General features: G+C 39.8%; 1 protein-coding gene across 6 annotated transcripts in view; it reads right to left on the reverse strand.

Moving 5' to 3' along the window:
- Positions 1 to 633: 633 nt before the first annotated feature.
- ZBBX (zinc finger B-box domain containing) overlaps positions 634 to 27995 on the reverse strand; it is a 63739-nt gene continuing 36377 nt past the window's right edge. For 4 of the 6 annotated variants that reach the window (XM_059731111.1, XM_059731108.1, XM_059731110.1 and 1 more), the window contains 14 exons: positions 24805 to 24972; positions 24063 to 24237; positions 21963 to 22083; positions 21229 to 21353; positions 20863 to 20966; positions 20440 to 20519; positions 18000 to 18169; positions 16168 to 16478; positions 15108 to 15267; positions 14729 to 14848; positions 13824 to 13988; positions 6938 to 7186; positions 5504 to 5642; positions 634 to 836 (listed from right to left, as the gene is read on the reverse strand). In XM_059731111.1, coding sequence (XP_059587094.1) covers positions 764 to 836; positions 5504 to 5642; positions 6938 to 7186; positions 13824 to 13988; positions 14729 to 14848; positions 15108 to 15267; positions 16168 to 16478; positions 18000 to 18169; positions 20440 to 20519; positions 20863 to 20966; positions 21229 to 21353; positions 21963 to 22083; positions 24063 to 24237; positions 24805 to 24972 — 2160 coding nt within the window. In that variant the 3' untranslated portion in view covers positions 634 to 763. The remainder of the gene's footprint in view (positions 837 to 5503; positions 5643 to 6937; positions 7187 to 13823; positions 13989 to 14728; positions 14849 to 15107; positions 15268 to 16167; positions 16479 to 17999; positions 18170 to 20439; positions 20520 to 20862; positions 20967 to 21228; positions 21354 to 21962; positions 22084 to 24062; positions 24238 to 24804; positions 24973 to 27995) is intronic. The other 2 variants (XM_019491785.2, XM_019491786.2) reach the window with 2 other exon arrangements.

Here is a 27995-nt window from a genome sequence, read left to right on the forward strand (position 1 = left end):
GCATATTCCAATCCTCCCTTTTGCTCTCTCCCCCCAATCTCCAGATCTTTGTACCATGCCCCAAATCCTATCCGTCTCCCCCACTCCCTTCCCACTGCAACCCCTGCCCAGAGCTGAAACGTGCCCCAATCCCCATCTCTGATTCAACCTGCTGGCCCCATTGGCATTTTCTGGCACCACCCCGACATGGCGAAAGCAACCCCAGACAGGAACCAGCATCAGCTATGGACACACCCAGCAAGTTCCAGATGGGGATCGAGACATTTGCCGGGGTCCACAGCTGATACCACAGCTGATGCCACTGCAGCAGCTCTGAGCAGCAGTCCCATCCACCTACCTAGTACCACATGGCGGCCGGAGATAGAGCTAGAGCCAATGGCCACCCTCAGGCCAGATCCCAGGAGTTGGCAGCTGCCAGCCAGCAAGCTGGATACAATTAGTTGGTAGGGCAGATCCAGCCCACGGGACATATTTTGCCCACCTGTGCATTACAACAAATAGGCAACTTACAGGATTAAGCACCCTGTTCCTTAACTTTCTAAGTCTTCAGTAAAAGGATCTTAAAGTTGCAATATTATTGAAGACAAGTTGCTGCTGCTAAAAAATAAAGTAAAAGGCAATATCCACATATGATTTTATTTTCAAACACCTTTTATTCATATCAGTAACCTACAAAGCAGTCTTCAACAGTTAAAGTTTACAGTGCCCTAGATGACTATGCCTGCTACTCATTTTATGTCAAGCAAAGTTATTTACTTGCTGGTCAATGTAGGGCAAGAACCAGTTGCTTGTCTCTCAGAATTTCTTCCTCCTCAGGGTAGTTTTCATCACAATCACTGCAAATGAAAGACAGTGATTGTCAAAAGTTCCGTTTAATGTTAGCTTGATACAACTGACTATTATATATACAAAGTTATGAAAACTATGTCATTGCTAACATAAGGTATGCTGTTGGATTACCTTGCCCATTTTTACTCTCTCTACCAAAGCGGTATTTTGAAGCTCTCTGAAAATATTTTCCTGTAATCTTAAAGTATGCACATTTTAGTGTACAAATGCAAAGCACAGGGGTTTTAAATCTGGTTTCCTACCTGCAGCGCAGCAATAAATACTAATCTGGCAAAAAGTCTGATGGGAAAAGGTGCAGTAAGGCAATTTTTTGTAAAAACACTTACAAAAATACAATAAACCCCGTTTATAACATAATAATAAACCCTGTTCTCCCCCACTCCTAGCATAAGAAAAACATTTATCGCTATTATGATGCAAGGCAGTGAGTAGACCGATTACAGTGAACACATTCTTCTAAACAAACTCTTCTCCCAGTCCCATGGGAGCTCATTATAATGAGGTTGTACTGCATGAAGTATGCAAAAAATATTTGCAAGACCCTGAAACATGGTGTTCTCTCTCTCTCTGGTGTAGCTTTTAGGCTTACAAGGAGGTAACAGGTGCGAAGAGGAGTTCAACAAACCCTGAGGTCATGCTGGGCCTTTTCATTAAGCTAAAGAGGTACCCTTAACATTATTTAAAATATTAAATAAATAAATAAAACAAAAATACAAACTAAGATACAAACTATATAAAAAGAAAATACAAAAGATATACAAAGAAAATATACAAAAATCTTACAAAAGATACAAGAATAAGATACAAAAGTATACAAATGAAGATACAAAGAATACAAAATGAAATAGCAAAAGATACATTTCAGTTTAAAAGGCAACCACAAAATCCATCCATGAAAATAGCACTGTAGTACCTAACTTACTTTTTAGTTATGTTATACAGTGCTTTCAAGGTACAAAATGTTATAGAAGTCCCAAATAAAATTATTCTTATTTATTTCACTATTATGCCAAGAACTCTTCGTATACCTTCATACAGTTATATTTGCAGGCCTTATTATCAAGAATACTGACTCAAATGAATCAATTTTGGGAAGAAACACAGCCAGATATAGACCACACCTTATTCTTGATGTCCTAGACATGAATTTAGATCCTACAGCAAAACTAATGTTAACAAATGCAGTTAAATAATCCAATATTGCCAAAATTATTTTCAGTTGATTGGGCATGGGTCCACAATACTACATCTCTCTCTCTCAACCATCATCCCATATTTATTTACTGGGATCTCACATACAGGTGCACATAACAAATCCACGTCCCATATATGCCTGATCGACCGTGCCCTTTCTTCACCTCACCTTCCAAACAGTTTCCTCAAGTCTGTTACACTAAATATCACCATTCTATCACCTGCCTCTGTCCAACTCTGGTTGCTAGATACCTAGAATAGCACAATAATGCTGTTCCACTTCCCTGGGAAAGAGTTAGGAACCTATATAGCAACTGGTAATTTTTTCTACATGTTGTCTATATATACACACATTCTGCTTTCTGTGCCCTTTGCAATCAAGATTGAACTCTCTTGGATAATATTTTCTGTTGGGGCGACACATGCTCAAATTGCCCTTCATGGTCTTATAGCCAGGTAATGCAGGACCAAACACTACTCAGATGCTTCTCTACTTCAGAAGCCAAATTATAAAATGTCTCAAACAGAGAAGCCAACTGTTTAATATATATAAATAATACTTTTGAAAAAACTCCAGTTCCTGTAGAAGTAACACTTTCTGCTTCAAGTGCTTGTCCATACTTATGCTCTACTCCTGGTGCTTACCAAGCAGTGCCCTGATCAAATTTAGAGAGTGCAGGAAGTCTCATTTAAAAGCAAATCACAAAACAACTCTACCAAAAGTAGCATGTTTTCAGGAATGATTATGTTCAATAAATGAATTTATGGCGGTCTTGAATCTATCAATAATGGGGATGCTTCTCAAGGAACCAGCAAAGTCTGCTCATGCACTTGTGACATGAACCCTAGTGTTTATAAGATCTAATCTAGCCAATTCTAAAAGTTGAGATATATGCTGAAATTCATCTGGATAATTTCTGAGCTGCAAAAAAGGGGAACAGACTCAGGGCACACCTGGGGTTCCCCCACATGCAGTGGTATGCACCAAGTCAGTAGCCCCATTTTGCAGATGTCCCACAGACTTAATCCGAGGAGTGGCAGGGGCCTGACCCCGAGGGCTTGATCCCAGGAGTGGCAGGGGCCTGACCCTAAGGGACAACAGGCAATGTCTATGTTGCCTAAAGAAGCAGACTTCTTTAGTCTGTGCTCCAAGGACAACTTCTGTTTATAGCCTAAGATTCTTTTTGTCTCATAAGGAAAGACTGAAAGGTTACCAGATTTCAGCCCAAAGATTATCCAGATGAGTTTCAACATACAGTATATCCAACTTTTAGGAACTGCCTGGATTCCCTGGGGTGCCCCTGTATGCAGAGGCACAGCCTGAATTGAGCAAATCCCCTGCAAGGATATTTTAGGGGTGTAACTCTGCAAACAGGAAAACCAGGCAAGTACTTCAAGGGCCCGATCCTGCATGCTCTAGGAATACCCATGCAAGAGATTTCCTTGGTGCAAAGGATTGGGCCCCTGAAGACCTGGGAACATCTGCCCAAAACAGCTGGAGAGCACAGGGCAGCTCTGGGCCACACTCTCCCACCATAAATCAAATAGATGCCCGCCACAAAAAAATGGCACAAATTTATAGCACCTATTGTCAGAGCCAGTTTTAGGTATTTGTGGAGCAACAAAAGACATGGATGTCTGCTTGCTTGGGCTTTGTGCCACTATAAAAAAAAATGTTTACAGAAGCACAAAGGCAGCATCTATTTTCAGCCTTGGGGATGCTCAAAGGGGTTTAACCTGTAGCTGTAAACCTACAAACTTAAGGGATGTACCTTAGATACATTTTCCCTCAAACTTCATTCTAATAAGGTAGAATCTAAATGGGTGAATCAAAACAGGGTGATTAAAATGGAACTCTATTTTTTGGCACAAATTTGGAATATCATTTGAGTCACTCTCCCATTCTGAAATTGTCTAAGGGAGTGGCGGAGGCCCTAACATTTGATATCCTATCTCCCCATTCTACCTAGCTGAAGTAGCTGCCACACAGAAATTTAAGAAACACAGAAGAGAGGATAAAAACATCAAGGGTTCAAAGGGAGTGAATATACCCAGTGTTATAGTGAGGTGAAGGTACTGGTAGTGGTTTTGATCCATCAGAAATTTTAAATATTACACGTCAGGTGGATGCACAGCAATGTGAAAGCAAACATCCTGCAGACTGAAATATTTTTTTCTATCTAAACAAGATAAAACAGAGGATCAGGTGACTATTCTAAATGTTGAGTAAGGTATTCAGAACTCCCAAAACCAGAACTAAACTTTCATCCTCCATCCTTTTTTGAATATAAAGTAGTAGTCTCATTAGAAACCTTTCCCTCAATTGGGCTGAAATTTCCCATATTACTCCAAGACAGAAAATATTCAGTTTCTTGACATAGTACCCACTCAGGAATGACAGGTGATAGCTACATGTGGAAACAGAACTATGTGGAATAACCTGTTCAAGCAATCTCTGATTTAGCTCCCTCTTGCTTAACTAAATGACAACATATGGGTGTGCTCACATAGGGCAGTACTGCAAATCTCAGAATTAAGGAACAGTCTTGGGATAGCAGTTGTCAATGCACTTGGCAATGAGAAAGAGGTTGTAACCAGAGCCAATATATGGGATAAAAGACTCCACTCAAATGTGTGCCAAGAGTGGAATTAATAGATGGACAAATACTTAAAGAACTTCATTCACATGGCTACAGGCACAAAATAAAGGATCCCAAGTTATAAATGTGAAAGCAAAAAAAAAGCAAACATTTTTAAATGATAGAATAATATCGTACAATTTTTTTCAGGCATCAAACAGTGACTGAGAAGGTGGAAACGTCAACACTGCTTTAAGCCTCTAACCTTGCAGAGTTTAACACTAAGACATCTCTGTACAGTATATGAAAACTACTATTTTTCAATAAAAGGAAAGAAAAAAAATCAAATAATGAAATTAAGAAGTTATGTTAAGAAAACATTAACAACATAGACTAGATTTAAAAACATGAGATGCAAGTTACATTGCATGGTCTTGAACTTTCATATTTAATAATTCTTACAATTTTGCTCCTATCAAACAAGTGTCTTTCCAACCAAAAGTGTAGTGAATAGCACAGAAATTACTAAGCTAATTTACACAATAATATTTTTACATCTCTGCTATTCCCAGCCAATTCATTACTAATAATTTGAACACCTTTTTAATTCTAATAGATGAATTCCTACACTTTCATCTATTCATGTTACATGGTTTAATGAAGTGTTATGCAATGTAACTGAAAAATGTTAGGGATTTTTGAGTTTTTTTGCAAAAAATGTCATCAGTACAGCAGGTCACAGATGACACACGTTTTACATTATACTTGGCATGTAAAATACAAACAGAAAACTCAGGTTTTAATATACTGTCTTTAAGATGCTTGGAATGTCAGATATTTTAATATAGCCTTAAAAACCATAATCAGCAGGTTTAAATTACCTTAAAGTATCAACTCTACTGTGGTCTTTCAGTTCTAGGTTATTATGGAAATCTGTAATATTTTCACTTATCTTCTTTGAATGTCTGCTGGAAGCTGATAAGTCTTCAGAGGTTAAGCGGCAAAGTTTTTCCTGCGGATCTGAAATATTTTACATCATTTTAAATAACACACATAACAGAAATACAGTATCTAATATATAAAGTTTCTAAGAAGTTTCATAGAACAGCACTGTCCTACCAGCTAAGTCACTGTGCTGCTTTTCTCTTCCCCAATCTCCTGCTCAGCTTTCTGCTCCCTGGCCTGTGCTCCCTGACCAAGCTGCTGCTCTGCTTTCTGCTCCCTGCCCTATCTGCCACTGTGCTGCTTGTCTCCTCCGCAATCTGCTGCGTGCCACAAACAGAGGCTGCCCAAGCTACCTGTAGCACTTTGTGTTGGCCACCCCGGTTAAAACAAATTCCCCTAGATATTGGCCATCAGCCACCAGGATTAATAAGATTCCTCTCTCATCTGAAGGGTTAATTATGCTTCCAATGCAAGAACCAGGAAGCAGGCAGCTACTGCAAAAACTCATATCCCTGGCAGAGGCACTCAGCACATCCTGTGAGATTTCTGTAACAGGAGCACAGAAGGTAAGAGGTTCAAGAAGCAAGAGTGCTCTAAAACCTGTTTCTACAGAGCTGGGATGTCATTGTCTGGCCTACATCTTGTTTAGCCACAAAAACAGAGCATGGCATACCCTAGAATAGGGTGCTCAACCCCTGGCCTTCAGGGCTCTCCACAGGTCTGGAAACTAGGTGGTATGGGAACTCCCCTGCTGCCAGATTTCCAGAACCATGAGGAACTCTGGGGTCTATGCACTGAATGTAGTGCCCAATTCCAGTGCACAGGGCTGGGCAGAGGCAGCATCAGACTCTAGGACTCAATCCTGGTGTCGGGGACAGAATGGGACAGTGACAAGCCCCTGGACCTAATCCCGGCATGCCAGGGATCAGAAGGGGGCTGTGCAGTCCCCTGGGAGCCAATTCTAGCATGCAGGGATGGGAGGGAGTGGTGCTGGACCTCTGGGACCCAACCCTAGTGGGAGGGGGCAGGGCCAAGCCCAGCCACAGTGTGTCCCGTCCCACATCCCAGAGACCCAATTCCTGTATGCAGGGGCCAGGAGGGGGCAGCACCAGGTCCTTGGTGCCCAATCCCATGAGTGGAGCAGGAAGGGGGTAGTGTCAGGCCTCACAGTCTGATTCAGCACATGAACTGGCCCATGCCACTCATCTCGCCTGCAGGGCCAAAAGGTTGAGCACCACTGGTCTAGAAGGATTGGTCTTATAAATACAAACCTAGGAGGACTCAAAAACATATCAAGACATCAACAAGTATTTGACCTTATGTTACAAATGCTCTAGCATGACATGTAGGTTATCACTTTAACTAAATACCTATATCACTTTGCAATTCTTTTTCCAAACTAGCTAAGGCTTGTTGATCAGCAATATCTTCTAAAAGAGGATCATTTTGTTCAGTTCGATCATCAAACTCAAATTTGGATATTTCAGCAACAACTGTAGATAGCAGCTGACTGGTTGAACTTTTTGGTCTTATCTGAGAACGTGAACACGGGATAGGACGACTCTTAATCATTCCACAGAGTGGGATATTTGCTGATAAAGGTCTCGGGAAACTAGTCACTGAAATAAAAATAAAAAGCAAATCATGTTTTCTCTCTCTAATTAACCAAATCAAATGAAACAAAGTTAAAAAGTTATGAATTATTATTAATTATTCAACACAATGTAATTGTCAAATTGTATCTTAAATACTACTGTATTTTAGGAGGTATACAATTTTCTGTGGAAAAACTGAGTCCAGGTTACAAACTGTTATACAGGTTTCCCTCACTTTATGCAGGTTCTGTACGTGCAAATTCGCTCTCATGAGATGATCCTTTTTATACCACAAATTCGTTATGTGCGAGGCAAATTCACTCTTATGCTATTGGTGTGGTGGAAGTCCGCAGTCAGCTGCTTTGCGTGGTGCACTGTGGGACTGACATGCACCAAAATATAGTCTCCTGTGTGAATCTGTGCTCCTCGTTCATTGTTGGCAACATGTGTTTCTGTAGTTGCCATCCCCATTATGATAGTATACTGTGCTTGTGTGTACTGTCTGCTGTTGGTGAGTACCAACATTTCTTGTAAAAGTGGTAGAAATGGGTCTGGGGGTCAGTACAGTCTTGCTCTTGGAACATATCCCTATTGGTTACATTGTAAAGTGGGTTCCCTTTAGGCGAGTTCGAGTTATGCGTCGTTTTCCAGGAGCACATGTCTAGCATAAAGCAAGGGAAACTTGTACATGCAGTCAGCCTGGCATAATTTTTCTTTAAGTAAATCTCTCCAGTTTTGACATTTATAAAAATATAAATAAAATAAATGACAGTTTCACATGTTTTGCACTGAATTCAAAATGGATAGTTTTGAATCTGCCAAGTGATTTTTTTTTTTTTTTTTAAAGAATGAAGATGTCAAATTGCCTGCCCAGCACGAGAGAAATAAACGGTATGAGTTATGTGCCTGGGGAAGGCAGTGGCTGAGACAGACAAGAGTAACTCATGAGGACAGCATGGATGGAGCTGAATTACTTAACTACACCTTCTCTCTCTTTTTACAGTCTATGCAATTATAATTTAGTATTTGAATTACATTAGCAATTGGAGAACCAGACTAAGATGCAGACTACATTGGACTAGGTAGAAGCACATAGCCATAGATAAACTCTCCAGGGCAGGAGTTATGATCTAAGTAGGCAAGACAGACAAAATAAGTGGTGGGAGCAAAGACGCACTGAGCAGTGCAGTGACTTATTAAGGTCAGAGTTTGTGGGATGTGCAATGTAAAAAGTCTCAACTCAAAAGTTAGCATTGTTATTTGTATGAGAAAGACGGCCTGAATACATAGAATGTAACATTCTATTCTTTTTATTATAGGGGTGACAAGTTCTTACTACTGCTTGTTTAACTTTTCAGATGTTTAGGATACGTATACAGGTTTTCCTCACCAACCGCTGGGGTTAGGTTCCTGAAAGTTCCCATGTTTGGCAAAACCATGGCTGGCAAGACAAAAGGCTTATGGGAAAAATGGCAGGTGGCAGGCTGATGGGCAGCCGTGGAAAACTGTGTTTACTCAAAATTGTATACCGTAGTAGCCAAAATGGTATATAGAATATTAAGCGTGCATACTCAAAATTGTGGTTGGTAAAAACTGTGGTTGGCAAGAGAAACCTGTACTTTCATAACAGGCAACTGGAAAATGGAAATTTTATGAAAGAAAACATGCAAGTAGATAAAAAATGACTTCACAATAGTTACCGTTTCCAAAGGATAATATTAGGCATCCAACTCCCAAGGGGAAAAAAACCCAACAAAAATAAACTCTTTATAACAACGTTATAAATTTGTCTTTCTTGAGATTTTGTAATATGCACAGCACAGATATGAGGCTGAAGCTCTGACTAAATTTAATCACAGTTTTTTAACATGCTACCCTGGAAACATTTTCATAACTATCTTTATGCAAAAATAATGAAACTATGAGTATTTAAAAGTGTATGTATTAAATAAGAATTTCGGATGAGTAAAGTGAATAGGGTTTGGCCATGGAAGATTTATTATCAGAATGTACTGTAATAAAGAAATTAATTTTGCTGTTATTACAAAAGTTATCCTAAAAGGCCTTGGGTTCTCTGTCTGCTGCACATCTTCAGAACTGCAGCTTTAATTCAATGAGGAATTGTAGGTCACTGAGCGAGACTTTGACTCACTCAGGGAACTCATGAGTAGGAAGTTAGGAACCCCTGGGAAGCCAGTCTGAGGGAGAAGAGGAGTCCAGGAGACCAGGCTGTACTTTAAAGAAGCCTTACTGAGACTGCAGGAACAAACCATCCTGATATGTAGAAAGACTAGCAAGTATGGCAGAAGACCAGCTTGGCTTAGCATGGAACTCTTCAGTAAATTAAATCACAAAAAGAAAGCCTTATTATAAGTGGAACTTATAACTTGGACAAACAACGAGGAAGGAGTATCAGAGTACTGCTCAGGCATGTAGGGATAAAGTCAGGAAAGCCAAAGCGCAATTAGACTTACAGCTAGCAAGGGATGTGAAGGGGAACAAGAAGAGTTTCTACAAGTATATCAGTAACAAGAGGAAGGTCAAGGAAAGTGTGGGTCCCTTACTGAATGGGGGAGGCAACCTTGTGGCAGAGGATGCAGAAAAGGCTGAAGTGGCTCAATGCCTCTCACCTCAGTCTTCACAGGCAAGGTCAGCTCCCAGATTACTGCACCTGGCAGCACAGTTTGGGGATGAGGTAAACAGTCAGCAGTGGCAAAAGAACACGTTAGGGATTATTTAGAAAAGCTGAAAATATACAAGTCCACGGGGCCGGACAGGATGCACACAAGGGTGCTGAGGGCATTGACTGATGTGATTGCAGAGCTGCTGGCCATCATCTTTGAAAACTCGTGGTGATACGGAGAGGTCCCAGATGATTGAAAAAGGGCAAACTTAGTGCCCATATTTAAGAAAGAGGAAAAGTGGGATCCAGAAAACTGTAGACCAGTCAGTCTCACCTCAGTCCCTGGAAAAAAAAAAAGTCACAGAGCAGATCCTCAAGGAATCTATTTCTAAGCACTTGGAGGACAAGGTGGTGATTAGGAACAATCAGCATGGATTCACCAAGGGCAAGGCATGCCTGAGCAACCTGATTGCCTTCTATGATAAGATGACTGGCTCTGTGGATGTGGGGAGACCAGTGGATGCAATGTACTTTGATTTTAGCAAGGCTTTTGATACGGTCTCACAACATTCTCACAGGCAAGCTAAGGAAGTATGGGGTAGGTGAATGGACTGTAAAGGTGGACAGAAAACTGGCTGGAGCATCAGACTCAGAGGGCAGTAATTAATGTTTCTGTGTCTAGTTGGCAGCTGGTATCAAGTGGAGTGCCCCAGGGGTCGATCCCGAGGTCAGTTTTGAACAATATCTTCATCAACGACCTGGAAGATGGCAGAATGCAACCTCAGCAAGTCTACAGATCACACGAAGCTGGAGGAAGCAGTAGATATGCTGGAGGGTAGGGCTAGGATTCAGAGAGACCTAGACAAATTGGAGAATTAGACCAGAAGTAATCTCATGCAGTTCAACAAGGAAAAGTGCAAAGTCCTGCACTTCGGATGGAACAATCCCATGCCTCAGTACAGGCTGGGGACTGACTGGCTGGGCAGCAGCTCTGCAGAAAAGGACCTGTGTGTTACAGTGGATAATAGGATGAATATGAACCAAAAATGTTACCTTGTTGCCAAGAAGACTAACAGCATACTGGGCTGCCTTAGTAGGACTGTTGCCAGTAAGTCAAGGAAAGTGATTATTCCCCTTCATTCAGCACTGGCAAGGCCACATCTGGAGTACTGTATTCAGTTTTGGGCCCACCACTACAGAAAGGATGTGGACAAACTGGAAAGTCCAGCAGAGGCACAGCCGTCCCTAGGGTATAGCAAATGGGGGTGACCACCCTTGGCCCCACGCTATGGGTGGTTCCCACAGAGTTGGGCAGAGTGGCTGCAGCCCCTCCTGCAGGGACTGGTAGCTCAGCCCTGCACCACGAAAGAAGCACGGAGCCCTCCCTGCCCCCCCCCCGTGGTACTTTGCGGGGGGTACCTTGGCCCCATGCAGCATTAAGGGGGCCCTGTACAGACTGATTTGCCCTGGGCCCCGCACACTCCTAGGGTCGGCTCTAATGGTTTAGGGGCTAGAGCACATGACTTATGAGGAGAAATGAGGGAACTGGGCTTATTTAGTCTAGAGAAGAGAAGACTGAGAGGGGATTTAATAGCAGCCTTCAACTACCTGAAGGGTTCAAAACAGGATGGATCTAGACCAGGGGTAGGCAAAATGCAGCCCACCAGGCCATTCTATCCAGCCTGCAGGACCCCTAAAAAGTTTAGAAAATGAATATTTATCTGCCCTGGCTGCCTGTCATGTAGCCCTCAATGTCTTGCCAAAACTCAGTAAGCGGCCCTCTGTCCAAAATAATTGCCCACCCCTGATCTAGACTAGTCTCAGTGGTGACAGATGATAGAGCAAGGAGTAATGGGCTGAAGTTGCAGCAAGGGAAGTTTAGGTTAGGTGTTAGAAAGAATTTTCTCACTAGGAGGGTAGTAAAACACTGGAACAGGTTACCCAGAGAGGTTGTAGACTCTCCATCCTTGGAGGTATTTAAGACCCAGCTAGATAAAGCCTTGGCTGGGATGCTCTAGTTGGGGTTGGTCCTGCTTTGAGCAGATGGTTGGACTAGAGGACTTCCTAAGGTACCTTCCAACCCTAACTTTCTATGATTCTGCCTCACAGGAATCAACTACAAAAGGCAGTACTTTTGAAATCAATGAGTCTGTATTTCTCATAGCAACAGTTTCTGAATTATAGTTTCTTTAAATTAAAAATTAAACTTTGTATATTGCTGCTACTCCCTGTCATGTGAATTCCAAAAGATCACATCATAATCTGCTCCCTACCTGCACAGAGAGAGGAAAATGGTACCACTTTTACGATAAATATCCTACTGATCTGTTGCACACAAATGGTATAAACTAATACAATAAACAATTCGATCTCTTATGTGTAAGCTAGCTGAAGTTACGGAAGTTACAGTAAAAATTTGGCGTTTCAGATAAGAGCTTGTGTTATATTTAGAAATGAATATAAAAATCTGCCTCTTAAAAATATGTATTTTTTTAGGTGCCAGAGTTCCTGCACAGGCATTTTTCTTTAAACAAAAGCAACTTCAATCAATCAGTTTGTAAAGCTTCTACAAGTAAGCAGCCAATGCACTACAAGCCATTACAGGCTTCTGAAGATTATAAAAATGCCTACATTAAGCATGCAGTGGATTTATGCTCAATTAAAACAACAATAATTTTTTTTTTAAACAGTAAAGAAAACATAAATTTCTTCTGCCAGAATCAAGGGAAAACAGTAAGTATAAACAGTTACAAGCTGTGTAGTAAAAGGGCTAACATACCAGATAGCTTTCTAGCCTGCCTGTTTCATAAGGAATGTTATAAGAACAATTACATTGGTTATATTTATGAGAAATTTTTGTATCAACTACATTAAAGTGATTCCAAAACTATAATGAACATTCTTAATGATACAAATAAAATGGCAATTACTCATACATACAGCTCACTAAAACTATCTTGAAACTTTAAGCATTTGTCATAAGCATTCAGATTTTCAACATCCATGATGAAGGCAGTTAAAAATGTAAATTACCATGAAACTTGATTATTAAGTCCTGTAGTTCTCCATCTCGGAACACAGCAAAGTTCAGGTAGGGTAAAGCCTACACTTAGTTTTCCTCGACTATCTTTATCACTCTCTCTCATTGGTTTGTTTTATATCTTTGGTCAATGGTATGATTCACAATCTTTGGATACTTGCGGTCAGACAAACTTGCAGCAAAGCAGTTGCAAATACATTTATGCATGCTACAAGCTAACGGCAACCATAGATCACCAACTGCTGCTGGGTCAGATTCAATTCCCCGTGAGACATCAAGAGCAAATTTTCAACTCATAAAACTTATTATTGCATATCCTGGTAAACGCTTAGTAAGTCCAAAAAAAAAAAAAAGCCAAAATTACTGACTCTAGACAATGGTTTGCTCTGTATAAATGCCAGAACCGATTGTCTGGAGGCTACAGTTCCATTTAAGCCATGTTATGGGGATCTGCTGTGGGGTTTGCCTGATGTGCCCAAACAGTGGGTTCAGGGCAAACAAACTTTAAATACCAACAGAATTTATGGAGCTGCTACCTGTTCACCGCCGAGCTATGTGCAGCACCACCATAAATGTTGAGAGCAAGATCTTTGGGGGCAGTCTGAAGAAAATATTTGTTGATTTGTGAATCTTTTTCCACTTAAAGTTTGTATGCAATATTCAATGGGAAAGGACATATCAAAGCTGGGGTTTTGGGGCTTGTGTACTACTTCATGGAGCATCTGAAAGGACTGCAGTTATTTCTCCAATATTTAGATCTTACTTAAATTAACTACATCCTAAAACTTTAGAAAATATTTTTAAGATTTAAAAAAAAAAATAGAGAGAAATAAAAAAACTAATGAATTACAATGTATAAGTTACAGATCTAATATCCTAATCCAGGACATCACTTGAAGTCAGAATGGCTACTGACACACTTAAAGACAGTCAGTTGAATACATCACCTGCTGAAATGGGGCTTCAACAATATATTATCTTGTTGAAACAGTTCTTACCAGCAGGTGATCTGTGCACTGATCTCTGTAGAAAAGTTCTAGCATGTGTGTTTCGTTGTCTCAAACCACTTGATGGTCTGCTCAATTCACTTTGCCATATGTCCTGTACTATAGACTCTTCAGCATGGTCACTTAAACTACGCATTCTGACCCACTGTTCAGCTCCTGAAATTAAAATTCCCATGGGTCATACAAAGAGGCAGGAAACTATATACGCATTCTACACATTAATTTTCTCTAAGATTGTGGTTGCTGCCCAGAAAAAAACAGTACTATCAGTAAAAATGTCACACAATATATATCCCTTTAAAATGATAAGCAAATAATTCATTACATGATTTTTATCTTACGTTTAACTGTATGTTCTATATTTTATAAATAAATACATACCTATGAACTATTTACAAGTCACCTCACAGAGAGCTTAATATAAAACATTAAAAACAATAAAAATGACAACTTAAAGTAAAAAAGCTAAATCAAAATTTAATACAAGGAAAATGCAACTGAGGTCCAAATGCTCAGGTGATTTCAACAGTTATAAATCTGTAAAGTCTATGGTGGTACAATTTACAACCTGAAACAGGAGGCCAGCATATACTTCCTTACTCAGCTAGTTGCTTTTCTTAGTGTGACAGTTGCACCAATTTATATCATCCTGGGCTAGGGACAGAAATTACACATAAACAGATAAAAGTAACCTGAAACTGGTTCAAATCTGTAACACAACAGAAGTGCAGTGTACATGAACTCAAAATGGCCAAAACCAGTTTAAGATAAAGTTGGTTGGAAGTAGTCTCAGACTTAACTGAATTAAGGTAAATCGGTTTACTGAACTTCTGTCCCAGGTTCCCTCCAGATTCAAGTCAACTCACGCTCCCCCAGCATTTCACAATGCTTTGCACCTTCCTTGCAGGGTGGATGGGCTAGCTTTGGCTCAAGCTGCCTGCTCCAGTTGAGCATGGAGGTGTGCTCTAGTGTCCCCAGCTTCTTACCTGAGCCACTGCAGGCATATGGCCACATTTCTGGAATCAAAAGTGAATGTTTGTTCACTTGGTTATCAGTTCAATCTACGCATCTTAAACTAATCTGTGGAGGCTGAATTAATTCAGCCTCAGGCTTTTTAACTATCTGCACATAATGCTGACTGGCAAATTGCAAAACTGAACCTAGGAAAAGCTTAAATAAGGAGGGTAATGCTTTTTACTATTAAAAGCCCATATAGACTAGCATATGTACTCAATAAGTGACATAGTGGTGGAAGGTTTTACTTCTCAGTATTACCTGAAAATGAAATGCTATCTGTAGGGCTGGAATCAGAGCACAATGATGGAAGTGGTTCAGTTGTTACTTGCTTAGAATTTGCACCCAAGCTAAAAAAATTCTCAAGTCCGAGGTACTGGGTAGAAACAGGTTTTTGTCTTCGGGCTACTTCCTGTAACAACTTGAATAGAAGACAAAATATTAACAAAAACAGCTAAAGGCTACATGTACCATGTCATGCCAAGTTAAATGTCAATAGAATGTTGCTTCATAAAACTTAAAATAAAAGTAGCATCTCTTTCCTGACGTTTATATCTTTATACACTGAATATTAGAAACCTCTGTTACTTATTAGTAGCAAAATGCTCAGTGTATTGCATCAACTAATCTTCACTCTTCTGTCAAGCATTCAGCTTTGGAATTTTAAAAGGCAAATCACGATTAGGTGCCTGACTGCACACAAAACACACTGCATTTATGAAAAGACAGAAGCTAACGAAACCTGCCCTTCCATTCTAGACTCTCTGACAGATGTTTGAACATTGAGACTAAAATCGAAGGGTATATAAAACTTGTGACAACCAAATTAAGAGGGAAAGCAAGGCGAGTGACAGACTGCATATGAATAGCCCTTCTGACCCTGGATTTTGTCATCTCTTTGCTTCATTTTCCTACACCACCACATAGCAAAGTGAAAATGGCCGATTGGGAGGGGGGGGGGGGCGGGGCGGTGGAGAAGAGGTAGAATTGGGGCGGGGGTGATAGAGGCAGAAGGCAAGGAAGGGGGGTTATGAAAGTACTTTTATTTTCCATATCTGAAAAATCAAAACATGGGGAATCTACCTTCTGCCGTTCTCACTAAACTTTTACCTAATGACTTCCATACCTTTTATGTAAGTTACCTTGTTACTACATATTCTGCAGTATTTCATGAAAACCAAGTTATTAACAACCAAACCACTCCACCCTACTTTGACAATGTAAAATCTAAAAAAGAAAAAAAAAAAGAAAGAAATATGGCAAATACGTAGAATATTCAACATATTTATTATATTGAGAGATTAGGGATTTAATAGGTTACCACTGAGGACTTCGTAGTTAAAGCCATGCTCTGGTTGTTGGAGAAACTTTTAAATTCCGCTGAATCAGCACTGTCATTCAGTGATCTCAACTTGGAGGAAGGTTTCTTTATGGCCAATTTAGGGAGGCCAAAAGACTTCTCAGGTGGCATACAAGAGGAAAGAAATCTTCTATCAGTGTTTGTTTTAATGCCTGCCTTTGCAGTTATATCTCCTTTGTGAGGAATACTGAGAACTTTTTCTCCTGTAGCAGAATGATGGCACTCAGTATATATTCCTGCATGGCTTGCTGTAGATGTCTGTCCTGATGAAACTAAAACCAAGCAATAAATGAGCATAAACTGCATCTACAAGCAAACACCGTTTTTCTCAAGGAATTCCAAAAAAGAGTGTAGTATAAAAGGATTTTCCTCTTATAACTAAGCCCTAAGACACCAAACAAGCCACATACATGCACAAAATCAACCTACTCTCAAAAATGTATAACACAATTTTTGAAAATACAGTGTACCCAACTGCTTTTTGAACTGCAAACACTCAGCACCTCAAAAATCAGACTCATAATAGCGAATATCATTATCTTGGAATGTACTCAGTCATATTGTACCTCTGACACTCCTAAAATGACAGAAACACAGAATTCTGTACTGAATAATGAATTACAGAATTCTTCACCTTGTAATTTCTTCATTTTTAAAACTGTAATGTTTGCCTGGAAGTAGCTGAATAACTCCAAAGGTAATTTTATATTTTCAATTAAATAAATCTAAAGATAGCTACTTGAAAGTAAGTAAAATTTCTTTAAGACTGGTTGCACTTAAGAATACATACTCTTGAGCCATATCCCTCTCTTGTGTGCAGAACCATAATGATTCTTTTTTTTTCCCTTTAGACAGTTATTTGGCTTTTTTCCTTTGCCCCTAAGGGCATATATAGCACACCTCAGAGTCCAGTTGTCATTTTCTCTTTCACCTTTTAGCCTTAAAATAAACAGAAGCTTGAACCAAATGCAGAGCGAGAGACTGACTAAGCACATACAAATACAATTTATTTGTTAAAACAGAAAAAATTAATTAAAACCTCAACTATAACTAACCTCAATTACAGAAAAATAGCATAGTAAACTAACCTACTCTTCAGAATGTGGATTAAACACTGTTTTCTGTTTCTAATGTTTATTAGTGGCATCGCAAAACAAAGTATCTACACTTTTGCAAGCTTTTTTCCCAGCAGACAGATAAGAGAATGAAACTGCAAATATAAAAACGTACTTGGCTCTTAAAAATTGACATATCCACAAATTGTGTGTTGATCAATGAAGGTGAATGACATTTTTAGTCCAAGGGCTATCCTGAGCTTTTGCACATAGATGTAGACCATTTAAGTCATTTTTCTTTATATAGCAAAATAGGGGTTGTTAATCTTTAAGCAGCAGTGGGCTGAAATAAGGCAGTTGTGTCATAAAATTCACCTCTACTGCAGCCATTGCTGTCACCCCTTGCCCCTCACTGATAATTCCTGTCACTACTAACTGCAAGTAGCAAAAGAAGACACAGTTGCAGTAATGGGGAGCAACTGAGAGAGAGAGCAGAGAGGGGTGGGGTGGCAGCAAGCAGAACTATGGAAAAACTGGAGTAGAACAGACAAGGGGGACATGCAAGGAGAAATGATTATGAGCAACATTTGTTTCTTTTACAAAATATGAAGATAGTATTTAATTGGTTATACCACCACTATAAAAACATATAAAAAAACATCATAAAATACTTTTTATTCCCAAAATAAGGAAATAAAGTGTCAAGAAAGAAAAAATAATAATATCCCCATTATTTACCTTTAGAAATTTGTTCCAAAGGTGCAGTATTCCTGTCCCAAGGAGGTATTAGAAGATCTTTTTTATCAGCTGTGGAAGGTACATGATCAAATGACTTTCTAGTTATATCAAGAGCTTGGGCTGGTGAAAAGCGTGACACTGTACTCTGTTGGTGTTCAGTTCCCATAGCTCTTTTTATATAAAACAGAGAGAGAGACAGATTGGAAGAAATTTCATAAATAACACATGACCTCCTAAAGATTAACAAATTTAAAACTCAGATTTCTTCTGGAAGTTTATAAGAGTTGCATATATAGATATATCAATGACAGTACTCTACGTAGCTTTTTAGATTTTATCATATAAAAATGTATTAAACAGATAAAAGTTTTTACTGATATCTATATTTTATCTGGAAATACCAAGTTATAGATGAGGTTGCTTCTTTAAGATGATACTGCATTCATAAGGTCTATAACTTCTCTGCATGCACATCTGTAACAGGGAACCCTAGCCCTGTTACTAAGAGACAGGGTGGTCCCTTTAAATCCAGAACCTTCCAGTCACGGCCAGCCGGTCAAGCAGGGGTTAAGGCTCAAGCCCTGCCAGCCGGTCAGGTGACAGGAAGAGGAAGGCCAGGATCCTACAAATGGCAAGTGGAGAAGGCCAGAGGGGCAGGAGGGAGGGGGCATCTCAATGACCATGGTGTTGGGGCTGCAGTCTCTGTTGGAAGACTACACCATGCTGTGAGCCATCCTCACAATCATCTAAAGTAAACAGGCATGCTGCCTCTCGTTTCTGTATTATTATTTTTCCATTATATGGCCTTAGAAGCCTATGTTTTGTGTTGAATGTTAAGACCAGTGGTTTGGGTGAGGCTATTTGGGGAAAGAGGAGGCCTCAGTAGAAACCCACTGCAGTGTGGGGACCCCAGTGCCAGAGAAGGCACAGTATTCAGGGGTGAGCTGACCCCAGCGCCAGAGAGGGGACAGTATTCGGGGGTGAGCTGACTCCAGCGCCCCAGAGGGCACAGGAACCCGAGAGGGGTTTTTTTTGTTTTTGTTTTGTTTTTGAGGGCTAGAGCCTGGGAGTCAAACCCTGATTTCTAGGGGGGGTTTGACTGACAGGCCTAGCTAGAGAGAGAAGGGTAGGCCCACAGCAGCCGAGACCCCAACATAAAGAAGAATTTACAAATACCATCTGGGAGGCTTGGGCTACAGTGTAGGGGAGGAACACAGCCACAGATAGCACTCCCTGGCATTGGGGCATACAATGAGCAGCCTCCCGCTTAATTAACAACAAGGCATGGCAAGAGAGAAGGCGGGTGGCTAGCCCATAACAGGTGGGCAGGGCCACCAGTAAACAGACCCCGAGCAGGCCCCCCGTTACAACTTCCCAGTGTGAAAGTACAAAGAGGCTGAAGTCTATACAGAAGCCAGATTTGTTCATATGCAGAGGTGTACAACACTTCTAAACATTAAGAGCAAGATTTAAAGATTCAGGTGTCCTGCTCTCATTCATATGCAATGGCAAATGGGCATTTAATTCTCTCAGGTGCTTTTGAAAATCCTGTCTTAACTTTGCATTTTAAGTGCTAGAGAAATACTGGATTGGCATAGAATAACCAACAAAATAACTCTTTTGCTTACTAAGCATTTATTCTAAAAGTTTGACACACAACATGCACAGATCATAAATATATTATAAAAGAGTATAGGTTAAGTTGGTTGTGCTTGCTATTTACCAGCTTTACAACAAAGCCTATAAAAGACAAGTTTCCCATGTCCTATAAGGCTTTTGCAACTCCTTACTTCAGCAAGATAGGATTGAAAACTTGCAACTGCTGTGAAGAATGGTTATGTCACATTCTTAGAGAATGTTCAGGGGACAGCAAGAAGTGAAATGACAGAACTATTAAGTATCTAGCCACCTAGCACAAATTAACCATTTTTTAAAAATTAAGTTGAGAAGATATGCACAGTATGCATGCTTTAAATAAATTAATGCCATGGCTGATGAGATAGCAGTCTCCACTGAAGCTTAAGATAGAACCCAATCATTTTATATCAACACCAAAGTGTTCCCCTACTTCTTTCACAAGAATGTCAGCTTTTTGATGCTTTGTAAACTGTGACTGGTGCTGTAGAAGCAGACCACACAAAGTTAGAACACGGTTAGCAGCATGGACTACCACTATGTTTGTAGCCCTCTAGGAAATTTTTTATTCAAATTTTCATATTCAGGAAAAAGAGACCATAACAACTCAATTCAGTTTTCTAAGAATGTAATATTTAATCTAAAAAGTACAAAAATATAATTTAAGCACACAGGTTAATGACATTTTACTAGACAGTTCACAGTGAAACATTTGCTCAGCTCTGATGTGTTAATCACAAGAGCTTTGTTCAATTCCAATAAAACAACATTAACATAAGAAACCCTAGCAAGTTGTTTTGTTTACCTTTGTTTGTTCCCCGATTTAGTTGATCCAAGTTCTGTCACCATAAAGTTGGATGATTCTTCTAAGTCATCCTCATAAGACTAATTTAAAAATAAAAAGATATGGAAAGAATTAAATTTATCAACTGACATAACGTATACCAGCGTGAATAAAAGCCTGAAAGATTACAGCCACAGCAGTGAAGAAACATTAGACATGTATCTTTAGAGTTAAACTTTATGATTGCAAGGATAATAACAATGGTAAAACAACAAAAAATGTTAACTATACAAGCAATAACCTAATAGAGGTTATTTAAGTCTAGACATTTTTTCTCATTAAATTACCGAATTTAATTTTTAACTGATAACATTTGTTTAAAATAAAATAAAATCTAAATAGTTTAAGTACTCTAAAACTTGTTATCATTTAGTATATACTCACATTATCAAGTACCTCAATTTTCAAAGAAGATTCAGAGAACTCAGGAACAGCGTCAGATACTTCTGTTCTAAAAAGAGATGTCCAATATTGTTTCATATCTTCAGCTGGGAAACAGATTTAGAGTAGTACATTCATTCAGAGTGTGTTTTTTCCTTTGGGGGACGAGTCATTGTTTATTTTAAAAGTTAACATTTTGCATTTTTTAAATTTTATTATATCCATTCTGTATATCCATTTAGTCACCTTCTATCCTGACCTTTACTCAAAATGAATTTGGAACAATGTGTATATGCAATGGTGATTATGGATAGGGGAAAAAATTCAAATATTTAATATACTCAATTAACAACAACAAAATAAACAAACCTATTAAATCCTCCTCCTCCTCATTTCTTCCTTCTCTGTCCAGAGCATTGTGAAATTCATTTACCACTGACTGCCCAGGTCTGAATCCATTTACCTGAATACCAGGTTCTTTTTCAATGGGAGTTCTAAATAACAAAATAAAAAGATGATTCAAGTCATATATAATTACTAACATGCCACGGTGTTAAATCAATGCTGACCCTACCACTTTTACATGAGCTGAATTTGGTGTCTCTTTCTGCAAGGGGCTGATACCCCTGAAAGATGTAGAGCCCCTTCCATTTTCACTTCAAGGGCACGCAGGACCTGACAGACTCAGTCACAAGGGTTAAAAGAGAATTGTTTTCTATAATTTATATCATCTAACTGGCCGAAAGGTTGAGGTTTAGGAGCCTCCATGATTCAAAGAGTGCATTCTTAGCAGAATGAATATCCCAAAAAATGAATTAAACCTCTGCCAAACTTATTTGCAATTAATGACTCCAAATTCTAAACCTCGTTGAGATTAAATAGGCTCTCTTTAAAAACAGTTCTAAAGTAATCAATGTCAAACATGGGCATTATTATTATTTTGACAATAAACACAAATTTTATAGTAATCGCATTTCAAATTCTCTAGCATAGCTTTAATATACTAACCAGAACTCTGAAAAACTGTTTTAGCTAGATCTGATAATAACAAAGTGCAAATATTTTTGGATTCTTTTATTAATACCCACTGATTCTATCAATACCTTCTGTGTTTTTTAAGCCACAGTTTTTCCATATAGCTCAAGCTGTCTTCTCTGAATTCAATCTGAACAGGTTCTCTTGAAAGTGTAAGATGGGTCTGTACCTCACAAATTCCCATGGATTCTATAAAAGTTTCAAAGGAAATGTCTGTATATCATTCAAGTACATTAACTTTCCCTCCACTTTAATCATACAATCTGTTTCCAATTAATAGCACATCAGTAATTTAAATGTCAGTTTAATTGTCTACATAAAAGTTGCAAATATTACTTCTCTTGCATTATTCATGTTTTGTTCAATGTATTTTTTTTTAATGTTTCTTGAATATTTGACCCAAGTGAATTTACAAACTAACATGAATTGACTGGATTTAACTGAATATCAATATACCTCTTCTGACCAAAGTATACCTTTTACACTTGTTTAGGAAAGAGAGAATAAAATTGAGGATCTAGGCAGAAGTAGATACCTACAACTGTTATCTGGCTTCTTCCACTATTCCTAACCTGAGAGTACATAAATTAGAAATTAAGGCTATGTCTCACACCAATGAAAGAAAAGGAACTAGCTATTTAGGACTATGACACACTACACAACACTCTGGACATGTACATCACCTCCACTATCATCTGATGATCATGCACTTGGACTCAGGAGACCGCGAAACAGTTACACAAGCCAGAAACCTCCAAACAAGTATATACATCCTTACCTTTATGCATTTAAACCTATGGGATTACTCATATAAAAATCAGGCGTGCACACACACACACACACACACACACACACAGGGCTCATGAGTCTCCAAATGAAACCCCAATCACAGAAAAAGCTATTAGTAAAAGTTCAATATTATTCTGAACCTCTCAAGTGCCAAACCATTCACACTTTAGAAAGAGAACAGAAAACTACCATTCCATATACTACTGAAGAGTTAGATTATACGGCACAAATCCAACTGGGCAAGATTTTATTTTTAGTATTAAACTGATCGTATCATAGGGAGAGGATTCAACCTGAAATTTAGAGATTCAGGGGCAGACCTGTAAGGGAGAAAAAGAATGGGCACTAGAATGTAATACATATAAACCCAAGGCATGTGTTTTGCTCGCCTCAGGGGAAGGCTTTATGCCTTGGGTTTACTAGTTATACTGAGGTCTCGGATGAAAACTCAAGAGCCAGGAAGGAGAGTTATATGACAACAGCCCTTTGAACTTCTAGCAAGTGCCTTTGATCAGAATATCTCAAAACCTTTGGCAACTAAATCTTATTATGTTCATTTTACAGGTTTTACTGAAAAACAGAGATTAAACAAACTTGCCCAAGTTAGAGAGTCAGGAATAGAACACAGGAATTCTGATAAAAAGCTCATCTTCTGTATTATGAATAGGAAAAAAGGGTCTGCATACTAGGGAACAGAAAGAATACTTCACTTTGAAGAAAATATATTTACTGTTAAAAAATGTTATAGAATATCCATTATCTCCACTAACAGCACCATTAACAAAATTGGAGACATTGAAGTTGCCATTTGAAAAATAAGTGAAAACAAACTATAATATTCTATCCCAGTAAAGTGGTGCCTCTTGCAGGAGGAAACTGAAGTTAGAGAAACAGATTAACCAACTTTCGGAGTACTTTGACAGGCAAACAAACAAAAAAAAGCATTAATACTGATATGGCATGTTTTACCCAATGTACATTTGAAGATCATTGTTGCAGTCATGACTATGACCATGCAAAAAAAGTCTCCTGTGTAACACGTGTAGTCCATTCCAAAACATTAGGACTTAATAATGTAATATTTTAACAAGCTTTTAATATGGTATTACACAAATGCAACTGTTGGACAGAAAATGTAAGGTGCAGTCATGCAGCCTATCGCAATCACAACGCCAAGTGGCTCAGGAACCAGATGCAATGTCAGCTGGTGATCAACATTTGATCAGTCATTTTGATCGTTATAAAAAAAAAAATCATATCTTGAAACTTGAATATATAAATGCTTATTTAGGCTACTCAGCACATAAGCTTTGAAACATGTGCTACCAACCGAAATGAGCGAGGGTTTCTTTCTTAAAATACATGCAACACAGTAATACCTGCTTCAGCTTTGATAGAGTTTTGTTTCTTTTTGAGTTCATGATTTCCATGCCTCCACTGAGTTAAAGCTTCCTGAAAGGACTTTGAAGATTCATCCTCATCAAAGGTGCCATGCAGTAATAACCTACCATCCTGATTCTCAGAACCTGTCCACGTTGATGAGGTAGAAAATTCCTGAATCAATTTCAGAAACTCAGTTAATCAAATTTGTCCCAATGGAAATTCTCTTCTTGCCACAGACACACATACCTGTTCACAAAGCATTAAAGCTTTTGTATCTTAATTACTGAAGAGATCAAATTCTACCCATTCTCTGTGCTTGGTTTGGTGTAAAATTGTGATCAAGAATTCAAAGCTACTTTAAGAAATCACCTCCTTGGAGAAACTAAACTAAGATTCCCCATCAAAACAGCTCTAACACTGATTTTTAAGTAAATGTATAAGAGGAAGCAGAGCTAAGAATGAATAACATTTATAAATTAAGATGATTACAATTAAGACCAAATATAGGTCACAAGGATTAAAAGGAGTTTATTTTCTGTTGATATAAGCCTTATACCCTCCTCTCCCCACACCCCCCCACACCTGCACACACACAAGTCAGAGAATGTCTGAAATTGATCAGTCTTTTGCCAGATTGAGGCACTATAAACCCTGAATCATTGTGCCCCAAGAATTGTATGTGAAGTATAATTTCTGTTTTACAGGAACTTTAACAGCTCAGAAAATTCCCTGCCCTACCACAGCACTGATTGTTGACATTAGCAGAGATGAAGATGTGTCTGACGTGAGCTGATTTGTGCTACTTTCTTTCTTCTGCTCATGATTCATTTTTGATTCATCTGGATTAACTTCTTTCATGAAGCGATGAACAACTTCCAATTTTCCAACAGATGCATTGGGTTTTGCCTACAAATAAAATGTATCACCAAATTAATTTCAAATAAACGCACACAGACTTTTCACTGAACTGCATACACAAGGAATTGCAGTGACAGAAGCAAAAAAAAAAAAAAGAAAAGAAACCCCCCTCAGAAGCCAGAACACAAAATGATGGAGTTCCACACATTATTTTCAATAGTCTGGGTTTCCTTCAGCAGCATATACTCAAATATGCATGCACTATATTAAACAGTCTGTATGAAACAAAGGTTTCAGTACCAACCACCTAAGAAAGCATGACATTTCAAGACATAACTAATGAAAGTCAATTAAATGACTTTGTCTAGTGTAGAACTGTAACTACAGAAGTTAATCAGAGGTGAAGTTGATTTAAGGAGTCCAAAGGAATTTCAGTTAACACTTCAAAAGAACTAATCTGAAAGATGACATGTGAGAACTAGTTCAAAAATACAGACAAGTTAGCAAAGGTCAAAGGATGGAAGTTGTTCTCAGCTGAAAATACATTTTCATTACATATTATGGCTTTCCTTTTTTTCTCTTGTAATTTACAGCAGGATAAAGCGAACTTGCTATAGGGTTATAGGGTTCTGACTACTCAGAATTAGCCAATTATCTAAATGGGAAAATGTAAAAATCAAAAGAGAATGGAAGCAAAGATGAAAAATCTTTGTCCTGTGGACTTAATCCGTTTCACGGTGACACTGAAAATCTAAAAGACACAGGACCTAGAGTACTGAATAAAAGTATTACATGATGTGTGTATGCACAAGCAGGCAGAGTATTTACTTGAATGTAACACGAGGGGTTTTTCCCTCCAATCAGCATGGGGAAAAAAGCTCACCTTACATACGCATACAAGGAAACATCATTAAAAACACTGTGTATCATTAAAATCTTATGCTTTAAGCAGCATGTTCTCAGTAATAGAAACCAACTATTAAGTTGATTAAATGCAGCCAACACTGAGCATCACAATAAAACAGGAATGTACCACAAGAATAGGGTAGTGCAGCTCATTTTAATCAGATATCTAGTAGTGCCCATTGTGTTCAGTCCCTTTCAATGCCAACTCTTCTTCAAGTCATGGTGAGCTACTACACTGAATATATTTAGACTCCCACTTCATTCCCACAGCTGAGCTGTAGGGCTGCGTAAAGCTTCGGTAGCCTATTCGATTCAAAGGAGATTCAGCCCGATTCGGCTACCAAATCTCCGAATCCAAATCAAATTGGGAGACCACTTAAAAGGTCTGAATCAAATCGGAAGCCTCCAAATCAATTCAGAAAAGATTAAGCGTCGCTTCGGAGATTTGGTCATAGACTAAACAGATAGCAGTCCTCACCACACTGGACATAGCTGCCTCCAGCTTGAAAGTCTGTTGTGGTGGACAGAAGAGGGAGGGAAGGGGCATAGGGGAGGGACTGTGGCTGGGACAAGCTGCCCAGGTGGGGTAGGGGGGTGCAGGATGCAGGCGCGGCAGCACTGGGAGTGAGGGCGATGCCCTGCTGCCACCTGCCCAGATGAGGCGGGGGAGGGGGGTGCAATGCAGGCACAGCTCACTCCAGGTAGAAGGGGGCAAGTAGCAGCAGGGCACAGCCTACTACTTGCCCAGACAGGGCAGGGGGGCGTGGGATGTGGGCGCTGCCACTGCTTGCCCAGCCGGGGGGGGGAGAGAGGGCGGAATGTGAGTGCAGCAGCGTGGGGAGCTGGGGCTATGCCCTACTGCCACTTGCCCAGCCAGGGTTGGGGGGGCATGGGATGTGAGCGCGACTACCCTGGGAGTGGGGGCTATGTCCTGCTGCTGCTTGCTCCCTTCTGCCTGGAGCAAGCCGCACCTGCATGGCACCCCCTCCCCGGCAAGCGGCAGCAGGGCATAGCCCCCACTCCCAGTGCTGCCGCACCCATATCCCACCCCGACTGGGCAAGCAGCAGCAGGGTAAGTGGCGGCCTATGCCCTGTTGCTGCTAGCCCCCTTTTGCCTGGAGCAAGTGGTGCCTGCATCGTGCCTCCCCCCTGGCACCCCAGCTCGGCAAGAAGCAGCAGGGCATAGTCTCCACTCTCAGCGCTGCCCTGCCCCCACCCCCACGACAACATACTTACTAGCTGGAGGCAGCTTTGTCCAGTGTAGTGAGGACTGTTGCCTGTTTAGTCTATGGCCAAATCTCTGAAGTGGTGCAGAATCTTCAAATCTGATTCGGCTGAATTGAAATGGGACAGTGATTTGAATCTCCAAATCAAATCACTGTCCCTTCAAGTTGGCCATATCCAAATCCGTAGTAAATACTTGCTGCTTCGCACAGGCCTACTGAGCTGCGTCTTTCTTTCCTATTTCCAATTGTTCCTATTTCTTCACCAGCCTCAAATGTCTAGCAGACAACACCAAATGGGGATGCAAACCATTCACCCAGAATCTGTCACCCTCTCTCTCAGCCAGTCGCATATAATTTGTGCTGCCCCACTCTGCAGTGGAGATGGACCAAGTTGCCCTGAACCTCATCTGCATATAAATTTTTGCAGGATCCCAGGACTCATGACAAGAACACCTGGTTCCACTTACGAGTGCAAGGCTAAATAACATGTAGATCCTTTGTAGTGGGTATCTGGAGTACACACACACACACACACAGCAGTGGGGTCACCATGGCTTGAAACATTGTTGATTCTACTGAAGCCCAGCCCAATGAACTATACGGTAAATCATGAACCTTTTAGCTTTGGACTAAGCTCACGCAGAGTTTATACTGTATACAAGTTGGTATAGACATAAAAGTGTGTCTACAGAATACCTATGCTAAACTTGTAGCAGTTTCAAAAAAGGTAAAATGCATCACCTCTGGAAGAGTTAAGCCTATGGTACCTATACTAATTTGCCTATATGCAAATTATTAGAGGTATGTTTATTTGGCAGTTGTATACTCAGGGAAAGCAAGGTCTGACAGTAAGTGCGGTAGAAGAAGTTGGGGGGTGGAGAGCAAGAGGGCTACTTTACCCCCCAAGATTTCTTTTCCCTGCTGTAGCACTGGGAAGGG

The sequence above is a fragment of the Alligator mississippiensis genome, chromosome 7, assembly GCF_030867095.1.
Source record: "Alligator mississippiensis isolate rAllMis1 chromosome 7, rAllMis1, whole genome shotgun sequence".
Classification (NCBI taxonomy): domain Eukaryota; kingdom Metazoa; phylum Chordata; order Crocodylia; family Alligatoridae; genus Alligator; species Alligator mississippiensis.